Source organism: Oncorhynchus mykiss, chromosome 2 (genome assembly GCF_013265735.2).
Source record: "Oncorhynchus mykiss isolate Arlee chromosome 2, USDA_OmykA_1.1, whole genome shotgun sequence".
In the NCBI taxonomy this organism is placed as follows: Eukaryota; Metazoa; Chordata; class Actinopteri; order Salmoniformes; family Salmonidae; genus Oncorhynchus; species Oncorhynchus mykiss.
Window position 1 is genome coordinate 35,142,499 of NC_048566.1, and position 15,596 is coordinate 35,158,094.

The 15,596-nt window shown below is 42.7% G+C and overlaps 2 protein-coding genes across 2 annotated transcripts; both read left to right on the forward strand.

The window, feature by feature from the left end:
• Positions 1 to 8,012: 8,012 nt before the first annotated feature.
• LOC110488356 (coiled-coil domain-containing protein 105-like) lies at positions 8,013 to 9,209 on the forward strand. Its single transcript, XM_036946911.1, has 2 exons — positions 8,013 to 8,115; positions 8,317 to 9,209. The coding sequence occupies exons 1-2, from the start codon at positions 8,023 to 8,025 to the stop codon at positions 8,512 to 8,514; spliced, it is 291 nt and encodes a 96-aa protein (XP_036802806.1). The 5' UTR covers positions 8,013 to 8,022; the 3' UTR covers positions 8,515 to 9,209.
• Positions 9,210 to 9,302: 93 nt separating this feature from the next.
• lypc (ly6 domain containing, pigment cell) lies at positions 9,303 to 11,137 on the forward strand. The gene is made up of 3 exons (XM_036946906.1): positions 9,303 to 9,876; positions 10,206 to 10,325; positions 10,448 to 11,137. Exons 1-3 carry the CDS (start codon positions 9,825 to 9,827, stop codon positions 10,651 to 10,653), a joined length of 378 nt encoding a protein of 125 aa, XP_036802801.1. The 5' UTR covers positions 9,303 to 9,824; the 3' UTR covers positions 10,654 to 11,137.
• The last annotated feature ends 4,459 nt before the right edge of the window (positions 11,138 to 15,596 follow it).

A 15,596-nucleotide genomic window follows, 5' to 3' on the forward strand; every position in this document is an offset into this window, starting at 1 on the left:
GCTCAGACTGTCTGCAAAAGGCTGGGAGAGGCTGGACTGAGGGCTTGTAGGCCTATTGTAAAAGCAGGTCCTCACCAGACATCACCGGCAACAACGTCGCCTATGGGCACAAACCCACCGTCGCTGGACCAGACAGGACTGGCAAAAAGTGTTCTTCACTGACGAGTCGCGGTTGTCTCACCAGGGGTGATGTTCGGATTTGCGTTTATCGTCAAAGGAATGAGTGTTACAACCAGGCCTGTACTCTGGAGCGGGATCGATTTGGAGGTGGCTGGTCCGTCATGGTCTGGGGCGGTGTGTCACAGCATCATCGGACTGAGCTTGTTGTCATTGCAGGCAATCTCAACGCTGTGCGTTACAGGGAAGACATCCTCCTCCCTCATGTGGTACCCTTCCTGCAGGCTCATCCTGACATGACCCTCCAGCATGACAATGCCACCAGCCATACTGCTCGTTCTGTGCATAATTTCCTGCAAGACAGGAATGTTAGTGCTCTGCCATGGCCAGCGAAGAGCACGGATCTCAATCCCATTGAGCACGTCTGGGACCTGTTGGATCGGAGGGTGAGGGCTAGGGCCATTCCCCCCAGAAATGTCTGGGAACTCGCAGGTGCCTTGGTGGAAGAGTGGGGTAACATCTCACAGCAAGAACTGGCAAATATGGTGCAGTCCATGAGGAGGAGATGCACTGCAGTGCTTAATGCAGCTGGTGGCCACCCCAGATACTGACTGTTACTTTTGATTTTGACCCCCCCCCCCCCCCCCTTTGTTCAGGGACACATTATTCCAATTCTGTCAGTCACATGTCTGTGGAACTTGTTCAGTTTGTCTCAGTTGTTGAATCTTATGTTTATACAAATATTTACACATGTTAAGTTTGATGAAAATAAACGCAGTTGACCGTGAGATATAGATATACATTACCAGTCAAAAGTTGACATACCTACAATGTTTTTTCTTTATTTTTACTATTTCTACATTGTTGAATAATCATGTAGTAACCAAAAAAGTGAAACAAATCAAGATTCTTCAAAGTAGCCACCCTTTGCCTTGATGACATGTTTGCACACGCTTGGCATTCTCTCAAACAGCTCCATGAGAAAGTCACCTGGAATGCCTTTCAATTAACAGGTGTGCCCTGTTAAAATATCATTTGTGGGATTTCTTACCTTCTTAATGCATTTGAGCCAATCAGGTGTGTTGTGACAACATAGGGGTGGTATACAGAAGATAGCCCTATTTGGCAAAAGACCAAGTCCATATTATGAGAAACTACAGTCCATCATTACTTTAAGACATGAAGGTCAGTCATTGTGGAACATTTCAAGAACTTTTAAAGTTTCTTCAAGTACAGTCGCAAAAACCATCAAGTGGTATGATGAAACTGGCTCTTATGAAGACCCAGAGTTACCTCTGCTGCAGAGGATACGTTCATTAGAGTTACCAGCCTCATAAATGCAGCCTAAATGAATGCTTCACAGAGTTCAAGTAACAGACATCTCAACATCAAATGTTCAGAGGAGACTACTTGAAATCAGGCCTTCATGGTCGAATTGCTACAAAGAAACCACTACTAAAGGACACCAATAACTTGCTTGGTCCAAGAAACGAGCAATGGACATTAGACTGGTGGAAATATGTCCTTAGGTCTGATGAGTCCAAATGGGAGATTTTTTGGTTCCAACCACCGTGTCTTTGTGAGATGCAGAGAAGGTGAACGGATGATCTCCACATGTGTGTGGTTCCCACCATGAAGCATGGTGGTGTAATGGTGTGGGGGTGCTTTGCTGGTGACACTGACAGTGATTTATTTGGAATTCAAGGAACATTTTACCAGCATGGCTACCACAGCATTCTGCAGTGATACGCCATCACATCTGGTTCACGTTTAGTGGGACTATCATTTGTTTTTCAACAGGACAATGACCAAACACACCTTCGGGCTGTGAAAGGGCTATTTGACCAAGGAGAGTGATGGAGTGTTGCATCAGATGATCTGGCCTCCACAATCACCGGACCTCAACCCAATTGAGATGGTTAGGGATGAGTTGGACCGCAGAGTGAAGGAAAAGCAGTGGGAACTCCTTCAAGACTGTTGGAAAAGCATTCCAGGTAAAGCTGGTTGAGAGAATACCAAGAGTGTGCAAAGCAGTCAAGGAAAAGGGTGGCTACCTTGCAGAATATACAATATATTGTGATTTGTTTAACACTTATTTGGGTACTACATGATTACATATGTGTTATTTCATAGTTTTGATGTCTTCACTATTATTCTGCAATGTAGAAAATAGTAAAAAAAAAAAAAAAAATCCTGGAATGAGTAAGTGTGTCCAAACTTTTGACTGGTACTGTAGATGCACAAAGAGCCCAAAATAAATCTGATAATTCTGGATCCTATTTTGATGGATTTCACATCAATTTATCAATCATGCATTCCCTGGATATGTTAGATAAATAGCTTACTTTTGAAATATTAGTCTACCATTCTACTCAGTTGACTTACATGGCACTGTAAAAATGTGTCAAGAGTCCTGACGCTATAATGCAAAGTAACTGTCCATTAAAACTGTTTTATTGTTGTAGCAGCATTCCCTCTAATTTTTTGGGGCACGGTAACTTGAACTTCGTGCAACTTCTGGCGCGCGTCTACAGTGAACACAGGCAAGGGCCACCCCCTCCAGAAATGTCCGGGAACTCGCAGGTGCCTTGGTGGAAGAGTGGGGTAACATTTCACAGCAAGAACTGGCAAATATGGTGCAGTTCATGAGGAGGAGATGCACTGCCGTGCTTAATGCAGCTGGTGGCCACACCAGATACTGACTGTTACTTTTGATTTTGACCCCTCCTTTGTTCAGGGACACATTATTCCAATTCTGTCAGTCATATGTCTGTGGAACTTGTTCAGTTTATGCCTCAGTTGTTACATCCTATGTTCATACAAATATTTACACATGTTAAGTTTGCTGAAAATAAACGCAGTTGACAGCGAGAGGACGTTTATTTTTTTGCTGAGTTTAAATGTAAAAAAAAAGAGGCTTAGGTAAATAAATGCCTGTTCAGTCAGATCCCCTCGCCTCTGTGGCGATAGGACCGTAGTCTGGCGAGATGATACGGTGAACTCTATACGACGAGCGGAACACTTGGTGTGGCAAACCGACGCAGGACTGTCAGGGTCTGTCAGACGTGCGCGGAGCAGTAGCGCCGCCGAATTTACCCCGAGGCGCACAGACACAATTGAAGTGGTGGTGCTCATGATGCTTTGTGTAAGAATAATCTCAGATCTCAAAACCACAGGGAAAATGGTGAGAGTTTAATATTTTAAAGTTATGAATTAAATGAATAGTGAAGGAATGTGTACTATGTTCAATCTTGTTGGCTATACAGTTAAAGTTGGAAGTTTACATACACTTAGGTTGGAGTAATTTCTTGTTAACAAACTATAGTTTTGGCAAGTCGGTTAGGACATCTACTTTGTGCATGACTCAAGTAATTTTCCAACAATTGTTTACAGACAGATTATTTAACTTACAATTCACTGTATCACAATTCCAGTGGGTCAGAAGCTTACAAAAACAAAGTTGACTGTGCCTTTAAACAGCTTGGAAAATTCCAGAAAATTATGCCATAGCTTTAGAAGCTTCTGATAGGCTAATTGACATAATTTGAGTCAATTGGAGGTGAACCTGTGGATGTATTTCAAGGCCTACCTTCAAACGCAGTGCTTCTTTGCTTGACATCATGGGGGAAATCAAAAATCAGCCAAGACCTCAGGAAAAAAAAAATTGCAGACCTCGACAAGTCTGATTCATCATTGGGAGCAATTTCCAAACGCCTGAAGGTACCACGTTCATCTGTACAAACAATAGTACGCAAATATAAACACCATGGGACCACGCAGCCGTCATACCGCTCATGAAGGAGACGGGTTCGGTCTCCTAGAGATGAACGTACTTTGGTGTGAAAAGGGCAAATCAATCCCAGACCAACAGCAAATGACTTTGTGAAGATGCTGGAAGAAACAGGTACAAAAGTTTCTATATCCATAGTAAAACAAGTCTTATATCGACTTAACCTGAAAGGCCGCTCAGCAAGGAAGAAGCCACTGCTCCAAAACCGCCATTAAAAAAGCCAGACTACGGTCTGAAACTGCACATGGGGACAAAGATTGTACTTTTTGGAGAAATGTCCTCTGGTCTGATGTAAAAAAAAAAGTAGAACTGTTTGGCCATTGTTATGTTTGGAGGAAAAAGGGGGAGGCTTGCAAGCTGAAGAACACCATCCCAACTGTGAAGCACGGGGGTGGCAGCATCATGTTGTGGGGGTGCTTTGCTGCATGAGGGACTGGTGTACTTCACAAAATAGATGGCATCATTCAGAAGGAAAATTATGTGGATATATTGAAGCAACATCTCCAGACAACAGTCAGGAAGTTAACGCTTGGTCGCAAATGGTTCTTCCAAATGGACAATGACCCCAAGCATACTCCCGAAGATGTGGCAAAATGTTGGAGTGGCCATCACAAAGCCCTGACCTCTATCCCATAGAACATTTGTGGGCAGAACTGAAAAAGCATGTGCGAGCAAGGAGGCCTACAAACCTGACTCTGTTACACCATCTCCGTCAGGAGGAATGGGCCAAAAGTCATCCAACTTATTGTGGGAAGCTTGTGGAAGGCCACCCAAAACATTTGACCCAAGTTAAACAATTTTAAAGGCAATGCTACCAAATACTAATTGAGTGTATGTAAACTTCTGACCCACTGGGAATGTGATGAAAGAAATAAAAGCTGAAATAAATAATTCTCTCTACTATTATTCTGACATTTCACATTCTTAAAATAAAGTGGTGATCCTAACTGACCTAAGACAGGGAATTTTTACTAGGATTAAATGTCAGGAGTTGTGAAAAACTGAGTTGAAATGTACAGTGCCTTGCGAAAGTATTCGGCCCCCTTGAACTTTGCGACCTTTTGCCACATTTCAGGCTTCAAATATAAAGATATAAAACTGTATTTTTTTGTGAAGAATCAACAACAAGTGGGACACAATCATGAAGTGGAATGACATTTATTGGATATTTCAAACTTTTTTAACAAATCAAAAACTGAAAAATTGGGCGTGGAAGATTATTCAGCCCCTTTACTTTCAGTGCAGCAAACTCTCTCCAGAAGTTCAGTGAGGATCTCTGAATGATCCAATGTTGACCTAAATGACTAATGATGATAAATACAATCCACCTGTGTGTAATCAAGTCTCCGTATAAATGCACCTGCACTGTGATAGTCTCAGAGGTCTGTTAAAAGCACAGAGAGCATCATGAAGAACAAGGAACACACCAGGCAGGTCCGAGATACTGTTGTGAAGAAGTTTAAAGCCGGATTTGGATACAAAAAGATTTCCCAAGCTTTAAACATCCCAAGGAGCACTGTGCAAGCGATAATATTGAAATGGAAGGAGTATCAGACCACTGCAAATCTACCAAGACCTGGCCGTCCCTCTAAACTTTCAGCTCATACAAGGAGAAGACTGATCAGAGATGCAGCCAAGAGGCCCATGATCACTCTGGATGAACTGCAGAGATCTACAGCTGAGGTGGGAGACGCTGTCCATAGGACAACAATCAGTCGTATATTGCACAAATCTGGCCTTTATGGAAGAGTGGCAAGAAGAAAGCCATTTCTTAAAGATATCCATAAAAAGTGTAGTTTAAAGTTTGCCACAAGCCACCTGGGAGACACACCAAACATGTGGAAGAAGGTGCTCTGGTCAGATGAAACCAAAATTGAACTTTTTGGCAACAATGCAAAACGTTATGTTTGGCGTAAAAGCAACACAGCTGAACACACCATCCCCACTGTCAAACATGGTGGTGGCAGCATCATGGTTTGGGCCTGCTTTTCTTCAGCAGGGACAGGGAAGATGGTTAAAATTGATGGGAAGATGGATGGAGCCAAATACAGGACCATTCTGGAAGAAAACCTGATGGAGTCTGCAAAAGACCTGAGACTGGGACGGAGATTTGTCTTCCAACAAGACAATGATCCAAAACATAAAGCAAAATCTACAATGGAATGGTTCAAAAATAAACATATCCAGGTGTTAGAATGGCCAAGTCAAAGTCCAGACCTGAATCCAATCGAGAATCTGTGGAAAGAACTGAAAACTGCTGTTCACAAATGCTCTCCATCCAACCTCACTGAGCTCGAGCTGTTTTGCAAGGAGGAATGGGAAAAAATTTCAGTCTCTCGATGTGCAAAACTGATAGACATACCCCAAGCGACTTACAGCTGTAATCGCAGCAAAAGGTGGCGCTACAAAGTATTAATTTAAGGGGGCTGAATAATTTTGCACGCCCAATTTTTAAGTTTTTGATTTATTAAAAAAGTTTGAAATATCCAATAAATGTCGTTCCACTTCATGATTGTGTCCCACTTGTTGTTGATTCTTCACAAAAAAATACAGTTTTATATCTTTATGTTTGAAGCCTGAAATGTGGCAAAAGGTCGCAAAGTTCAAGGGGGCCGAATACTTTCGCAAGGCACTGTATTTGGCTAAGGTGTATGTAAACTTCTGACTTCAACTGTAAATGCTTTAGACTAAATAAAATGTATATTGGCGGTATTTGCTGTTTTGCAAAATAATGCAATAACATACATTGTAAGTAAATTTCATTTATATCTGTAGACTTGAATGTCATTCTCTCACATGTCATGTTTAGTTCCCATATTCTACCACCACCACATTTGTGGTCTCGTTTCCCCCTCCTTGCTTCCGAGAGCAGTGTGCAGAGGCCAGTGTTGGGGTAGCAGGGGAGTACATGCGAAGTGGAGGGCGAGATACAAGCTGGCCAGGTGGCACAGGAATGCATTCAACTGGAAAGGGAGAGGGGGCTCTTGGAAAGGATGCTGAGGAGCTTGAGGTGTGAAATGCTGATCAACAAGAAGAGTGTGGAGGGAGGACAATAATACCAGCTACTCCTGAGACTGTGAGTTCAGTGTGTGTTTGCGTGTGTCACAACTGAATTTCTATTGAGTTCATTTCATATTTCCACCTGACCCCAAGTTATTCTGCCCGGTACTGCTTTGTTGGACTACATTAGGCCTATGTATTCTAATCTACTGTATGGCTATGAGAAAAAAACACATCAGATGATTGTTCTCTGTTTCCAGGGCAGAGACGGAGCAGACCATTTGCTGGAGTGTGAAAAGAGAGAACTCACTGAGCTGAAACAGGAGATGGAGAGCACTCCAAGGAGCACACTACGGGTGATGACATCTAACTGCTAGAGGCCGGGTTACTGTAAAAGCCTATGACAAATGCTAATGTACGCATGGCTTTATAAAATAAATGTGATTAGGTGCTTTCTCTCTTTTTATGGTTTTCAATGGATACAGGTTACTATACACTCTTAGCGGATACTAGGCAAATATCAGCTGAAACAGGTCTGTAAAAATTAAAGAATTACCCACATCTTTCCCTTCTCTCAGAATGTAAGTAGGTTCTGGAGTCTACCACTCTGGCTGTGAACCAATCACAGCTGCTACGAGAGAACATCAGGCAGATGATTGGCAATGCCATCACAAGGCAAAAATGCTGCCCACGGTACTGTCAGTGAAGCTCTGGTGAAGAAAATAGCTGAGACAGTCACTCTGAAGGTACAGCATGGGACATACGATAGTATTTAACATTTAAAAGTCAAAATAGTAAAACTCTCATTCTCTCACACAGCAAAATCTCACAATTACGTCCGCAGCCTCCAGGCTGGCCATTTTCCGCAAACCGAGGCAGCTGAACTGCATTCATCACAGCCATGACAGAGCACTGGTCAGTATGTGAGTGGAACCATCTGTAGGCTTTGTCATGGATAAGAGTGTGCATTGGAGATGGTGTCTGTATCTGTGCTTATTTGGTCAAGAAAGAGCCACTAATGTTGGTGTAATAATGTTGTAGTGGGTGACTTCACTACTCCACCCCTAACTTCTTATGTTGTCATGTGTTATCCAGGGTTCTGAGTACAGCGGGATATGCTTTCCAGAGAGAAACTGAACAGGCCTATAGTAAACGTTTACCACAGACACCCTGGGACCCAGTTACCTGAGGCTGCTCATCTCATACAGGTAACCAATGGTCTTCCTCTAAAACCGAACATGATTGACACTCTTTCTCTTATATTATGTACTTGGCCATTTTACTGTAGTAGACTCAAATTTCTGTGCAAGTCTTCCATTGACATCAATGCATGATTTATACAATTGTCGAGTTAAGTGCTTGTTCTCATGTTAGAATTCAGCCCTCTGAGTCCTGTGTTTTTCTCTCAGGGTAGTTCTGTGTTGAGACGCTGCCTGCTGTCCTCTAAAGAGGAGCTCTTCAGGCTACAGGGCACATGTCTGGAGCGGGTGGACAACCTGCACAGCAAGAGGGCCGCAGAGCAGGTGGACTCTGCCGTGGTCAGGCTGCGGCGGCAGCTGGTCGAAAGACGAGCAATGCCCACTTTCCTCCAACAGGGGTTGCACTAAACTCATTATGTAGTGCATGACCCAATTCATCTTTCTTCATTGTTTCCTCTCTCCTTGGTTCCTTCTCAAAAATGCATTGGAGGAGAAGAAAGATAAAAGGTTCCTCCCCTCTGATCTTCTCCTCCAATGCATTTTGAGAAGTAGATGAGAGGAATCAAGGAAAGAGAAGAGCCCCTATCTATAGTTGTATACAAACGGTATGTGTGTGTTTTATCCTGGATATGAAGCGAAAGAGGGACCAATGTGCTGAAAAGGGACCATTTAAACAAGATGATTAGGAAGGTATGTTTAACCTAGTCATGTGTGGCATCCCAACTCTCAATTAACCACATTTCTGCATTACACCATTAACGTGTACTTGAAATAAACATAAACAGTATTTCTCTGCAAACTCAGCCCCATTGCTTATTGTATGGGAGTCCCTTAGAGCATAAATGTGCATGGGTTTCATTCGCCTGTACTTGATCTCCTTGTCATACTGCCATTTTGTACAGGTTGGCATCTATAATATGAATTGAATATGTTCAGCATTGACTGCATTAGAATCACAAACCGTGTACTGTTTATGTTCAACTTCACCTCTGAATAAATGTACACCGTTATAAAGTCCAGTCTCCATCGCCCCCCCTCCTCTTCAGTCCGAGTCATAAGACTGCAAGTCACTTGACAGTCCTCCCTCTAAACTTCATGTGTTTCATTAAGAAATAAGGGATGATTCAATAAGACTCTTCTTTATTGAGTGGTTACAGGATCACTGTATAAAGGCCCTCGATACACGGCAAAGCAGTACTGTAGATACCAGCAATATACTTGTGTATCTTCCTTGCAATACACACTATTTAACTGAATACTCAGATAGTTTGTTTCTACTTGAGTGTTTATGCAGACTCCAGTGCAAACTTCACAATCAGCTGTGGCGGAGGAGTGACTTCAGTCTTATCACTGGGCGGCTAATGTCCTAATTGAATCAGATGTGTTGGGGTGGGGAGATGTTTGGAGATATTTAAGGTAGTATCAAGGAAAAACGAGAGGCGATCTTCAGATCTGTGCAGACGATGCATGAAGAGAGGGAAGACTAAAAGCACTGGCATAATACCATAAGTTTGTACAGACGCATCCCCAGAAAGGACGATATCAACACATTTTACTGGATAAGAGAAGGTTGCAACAAGTAATTGTTTTTTAGATGATCATTTATCTAGACTAACTAGATAAGGAGAAGACAGAAAGGTCGTGAGGAGCTGGGAAAGCAGTCAAATCAAAGGGAAAACAGGATATTGTCTGTTTGGAGAGAGACAAAAAAACAAGTGATGTCGCAGCTTCTATGCCATCTGCTTTTACTGTGTCTGGTACCATCTGTGGGTAAGTGGAAGAGAAAGGAGTTAGAAATGGAATGCTTATATTGCAATGTATCCTATACTGTGTTTGTGTGTGCATGCATGTGTGTTTATGGGGGAAGCTAATTGCTTAATTGGTGTTTAGCTTTGTACATTGACTTGTGCATTATTACATTTACATCATTGTTTAAGTCCCTCCCACCCATTTCCCTCAACTGTCCATCATAAGACTTCAGCTTCTTCATAATCTTCACTGGCAATATTACCTATTAAAAATCTCTACTATCCTTCAGGTCCTGCGCCAAACTTTAGTTTTACTTTCTTCTTAGTGTAATCAATATCTTTCTCTTTCAGTTCCTCTGTTTTGCTTCACCTGTGTCTTCCCTGCCATCTCCCCACTGGACTGTATCAAGTTCCCTCAGAAGTGTCCTCCAGGTCAGCAATGTCTGTCCAGCAAAGCTGTGGGGAAGCGCGGTGAGAGCTCCTTAAGTTACATACATTGTGTGTGTGTGTGCCCGCACGTTTGTGATTGAGTGTGTACAAATTACACCATTAATGTAACGCTAACTCGGTCATAAAACACCTTTAATCTACAGGAGAGTTCAGTGTGACACTGTATGAGAAGAGCTGTGTCCTCTCCGCCCTGTGTGGCCTGACTGGTGAGAAGTACGCCATGGGCCTCAACTTCACCTTTACCAATGAATGCTGTTCCACCCACCTGTGTAATGGAGCTGCAGCCCCCTCTGCCCTCTACTGGACTGGCTCTGCTCTCGCTCTCCTCTCATTCACACTCTCACTGTGATTTACCCACCTTTTAAAGATAATGCTACTTTTGCTAAATTCATAAGGAAAACATGACCACATTCAGATGCCTAGCATTGGTCGAAACCTTTCAGATATAAATGTGATGAACAGAGCTGGCATGATTCCTTGTTGTAATTGTTGGAGGCATGTTTGTTATAATGTACATAGCTTATCTGTCAGTTCCAACACTTTCTATCAGTTCCAAAACGTTGTATTCTGCTGAACGTGGCCCAGGTGTTTAACACAGTAAATGTGTGCTTTCTGTACATGAAATATGGACAGATGAGATCATTTTCATTGAATTGACCATTTCTTAGAGATGAGCAAAGCACACACATGGTTTTCCTCAAGTAATGTAAAATAATGTGCTTAACACTTTCTTTTACATCTAGGCATGGCATTAACAATATCCCACATTTATCTGTCATCAAAGTTGAAAATGAGAGCTAACAACGTATAAAGCATCCACTGTATGGATAATACATTGTCTGGATATCATCTATAATTGTCTATTTGTATTTTCTATATTTGGGTATGTCTTAATTTTTATAGGCTCTGACCATTTTTGTCTAGCCTATCAAAACGTATAGGTAGGCATAATCATATATTATAATATTTGAATATTTCCAATTGATCTAATATTTTTTCCTGCAGTTCAAATGGCCTCGGTGGCACGAGCGTTGTGCGCACCAATAGTCGACTAGGTCCCCCAAAAGGTGCTTTTGATTCTGGCGCATACTGCCGCGTTCACGCTCTAGTTGGAACTAGGATACTCGGAAATATTCGAATTGCCAACTGGTTGTCAACGAATCTGCAAGTCTGACATTTCCAAGCTTCCCAGTTCCGACTAGTATTTGAACGCGGCATACCTATGGAGATTAATTGACGCAGGGCCTGATTTTTCTCGAGTTATTATATTTTGTTACAGGAATATAGATGTTTTATATTTTCAACTTGGTCTTTTGCTTTGTCTAAGAGCAGAGGGAGGCTCAAATGAACGCAAGTCATTTATAAAACCTTTTGTAAAGGTATTACTCGCCGAAGATTCACCATCTTACCTCGAACGGCGTGTGTTCCTGAACTCAAGGTTGCCGCTGGTAGACAAGGAACATTTCTCTCCGGTCCGTGGAACTGGACACGAACAATTACCGGATAGCGTCAGGAAAATACTGACCCCGGTGTACCCAACACAGAAGCTATCTGGTCCAAAAAGTCAAGCCCGCGAAATGATAACACTTTGTAACATCAACAAGATGTTCGTGCAGGTAAAAACAACAACATGTTAGGCTCAGGGGGTTTACAGTTGCAACTGACGCTCGGAACATGCCCCGCCAATACATCTACAAAAGATTCAGTGTTCGAACTCGACACCGAGCGCTTTCTCCCACAAGGCCGAGAAGGTTTTCCAGCGAGTGTGTTTGTCAACATTCATAGGCCTAAATTTCTCAGAAATACCTTCTTGTTGATATTGACATAGGCATACTTATCGTCAATAGAACCGCTAGTAAATGATCGTGTGGTCTACTCCAACACACTTCGATATGACCCCCCGAAGCTCCAAGGGCCTATCAAGCGTGCTGCACCATTCACCTTGCGAGTTGTCTGTCACTTCAACAGGTGACCTACACTATTTACACTATTTTATGATGGATTAATTTTTACCTTGAGTTCATGTCACTGGAGGAGTTATCATTGCATACACAATAAGTACATAAATGAGTCAGGTTGGCACAACATTTAAACGTTGAGTTATAGTCAATTGCTCTTTAGATTTTAGTTATTTCCAGATATCATTACTCCTACAAAATAGGCTACATGCTGAACATGATACACAGGGTCTCCAAACCAATAAAGAACAGAACCCGTTCCATGCTCACTGCAGGTAATGGTAGGTTATGGATGAGTCATTGATCTACATTAAATGAGTATAGTCCTCATGTTATAGAATACTTCAATGAGCCCTCAGGTAATTGAAAGATTTGACTACTCATTCTCTCTCCCTCAGCTCAATGGGAGAGACTTGACCAAACCGACGTGTACTCTATGGGAAAGTCCATGTACTTTCAGGCTGAAGTGCCTTCCATGTCTAAAGATGGACGTCTTTATTTCCTCTCGTGTAATGTGACCATTAAGCAGTCACACTCCTCTACGCCTCACTTTATGGTCAATTTTGGGTAATGTAGACATGCAGTATGCCAAATCACTTCTATCAGTATCATTTGCACAGTACTTTGCTTTTAAAGAGGCAATCTGTAGCTGAAACAATAACAAAACAAATCCCAGCTCATGTTTTGGCAGAAATCTGAGGGATGGGGCTGGAGAAATGGAACCACACTCAAATTAATAGACCGAGCAATAGATGCAAGTACTGACCATCTACGATATCCAAATTATAGTTTTGGCTTCTGATGTTGTATGACAGTTGAACTAGACCCATGCAGCATTTATAAGTTATGTTCTTCAAGTATCAATGGGTACATTTTGTAAGTCCAAAAATGAATGTAGCAATTGCAGATTGACCATTTTTAAGGAACTTATTGGATTTAACAGTAATCTATTTTCTGCTCCGGTTCATAGTTGAGAGCAGAAATGACAGTGGCTACAGATTCATCCCATCTAAAAGGAATGTTGTGAGGGCAGGTATGTTAAGGATGCACATACTGAAGATGTGCTCCATTCATAATGTGCAACAGTTAAAACTACTGGTCAGTTGACTATGGTTAACTTGAGTGCTATGCCGTCATTAGATTTCCTATGCAATACATGGCCTTCATAAAGCATTATAACTACTGAGCTTGAATATCTTTTCCTTTCCCTTGTCTGTGCAATTGATTTACTGAGGTCTGCTGACTCTACATTGCATTGGAAGTAGTATGTACATAAGTATGCAAACTGTAGAAAAATGTATCCATGCTTTTGTTACTTCTAGGTTAGACTACTGCAATGCTCTACTTTCCGGCTACCCGCATAAAGCACTAAATAAACTTCAGTTAGTGCTAAATACAGAATCCTGACTACAACCAAAAGATTTGGTCATATTACTCCAGTGCTAGCCTCCCTACACTGGCTTCCTGTTAAGGCAAGGGCTGATTTCAAGGTTTTACTGCTAACCTACAAAGCATTACATGGGCTTGCTCCTACCTATCTCTCTGATTTTGGTCCTGACGTACACACGTACACGTATGCTACGGTCACAAGACGCAGGCCTCCTAATTGTCCCTAGAATTTCTATTTCTCCTATAGAGCTCAATTTTTATGGAATGGTCTGCCTACCCATGTGACAGACGCAGACTCGGACTCAACCTTTAAGTCTTTACTGAAGACTCATCTCTTCAGTGGGTCATATGATTGAGTGCAGTCTGGCCCAGGAGTGTGAAGGTGAACGGAAAGGCTCTGGAGCAACAAATCGCCCTTGCTGTCTCTGCCTGGCCTGTTCCCCTCTTTCCACTGGGATTCTCTGCCTCTAACCCTATTACAGGGGCTGAGTCACTGGCTTACTGGTGCTCTTTCATGCCGTCCCTAGGAGGGGTGCGTCACTTGAGTGGGTTGAGTCACTGATGTGATCTTCCTGTCTGGGTTGGCGCCCCCCTTGGGTTGTGCCGTGGCGGAGATCTTTGTGGGCTATACTCGGCCTTGTCTCAGGATGGTAAGTTGGTGGTTGAAGATATCCCTCTAGTGGTGTGGGGGCTGTGCTTGGCAAAGTGGGTGGGGTTATATCCTTCCTGTTTGGCCCTGTCCGGGGGTATCATCGGATGGGGCCACAGTGTCTCCTGACCCCTCCTGTCTCAGCCTCCAGTATTTATGCTGCAGTAGTTTGTGTCGGGGGGCTAGGGTCAGTTTGTTATATCTGGAGTACTTCTCCTGTCTTATCCGGTGTCCTGTGTGAATTTAAGTATGCTCTCTCTAATTCTCTTTCTTTCTCTCTCTCGGAGGAGGACCTGAGCCCTAGCACCATGCCTCAGGACTACCTGGCATGATGACTCCTTGCCGTCCCCAGTCCACCTGGCCGTACTGCTGCTCCAGTTTCAACTGTTCTGCCTGCGGCTATGGAACCCCTACCTGTCCCAGACCTGCTGTTTTCAACTCTCTAGAGACAGCAGAAGCGGTAGAGATACTCTTAATGATCGGCTATGAAAAGCCAACTGACATTTACTCCTGAGGTGCTGACTTGCTGCACCCTCGACAACTACTGTGATTATTATTTGACCATGCTGGTCATTTATGAACATTTGAACATCTTGGCCATGTTCTGTTATAATCTCCACCCGGCACAGCCAGAAGAGGACTGGCTGTGTTTCTGTACAACACTTTGAGATATCAACTGATGTAAGAAGGGCTATATAAATTGATTTGATTTGTAGATTCTGTGCCACATTTGAATCAGTCTGAGCCTCTCCTCTTCAGCCACAGCAGTTCTACATGCACTGTGCTATGTCTGTAGGGAGGTCTGTCTCCTCTTCAACTGCCAAGGCCTGCACTTACGATTCCGCAGCAGGAGGGTAAGCCCTGATAATACTGAAGCTGTCTGATACTTTATCCATATAGGCCCTGCAAAAGATGATAGAAAACCATGAATAATAGAGAAAAGACTCATGTTGCTCTGACACATCTTGGTCTGGTCCAATCAGATGGAAGGAGCTATATGGATCTTCTTCAGTTTGCTCCTGTTGTGAGTCCACATGTAGCTCTGCTGTCCCCTCTGGTGACTACCGTACCTACAAGTGTATCTTTGCGTTTGCTTACTGTTGGTTTTGAGGTTGTTTTGGTTAAGAGTACTTTTTTTTACGCTTGTACAGGTGGCCTCATTATGATATTAATATTTTTTATTTGGAAAGCCATTTTCAAACATTTATGCACAAAGCTTAACCTATCGCCATCAATAAGTACCCATTTATTCAGTCTGTGTTGGTGAGGAAGTTTAGCATCTAACTCGCTCTGTGT

Excerpts from the sequence above, each read along its gene's own strand:
- lypc (XM_036946906.1), top strand. The coding sequence starts at position 9,825 with ATGTCGCAGCTTCTATGCCATCTGCTTTTACTGTGTCTGGTACCATCT. Across the intron at positions 9,877-10,205 it reads GTGTCTGGTACCATCTGTGG|TTCCTCTGTTTTGCTTCACC; the intron begins GTAAGTGGAAGA and ends TTTCTCTTTCAG. Across the intron at positions 10,326-10,447 it reads CAAAGCTGTGGGGAAGCGCG|GAGAGTTCAGTGTGACACTG; the intron begins GTGAGAGCTCCT and ends TTTAATCTACAG.
- LOC110488356 (XM_036946911.1), top strand. The coding sequence starts at position 8,023 with ATGCTTTCCAGAGAGAAACTGAACAGGCCTATAGTAAACGTTTACCAC. Across the intron at positions 8,116-8,316 it reads AGGCTGCTCATCTCATACAG|GGTAGTTCTGTGTTGAGACG; the intron begins GTAACCAATGGT and ends TTTTTCTCTCAG.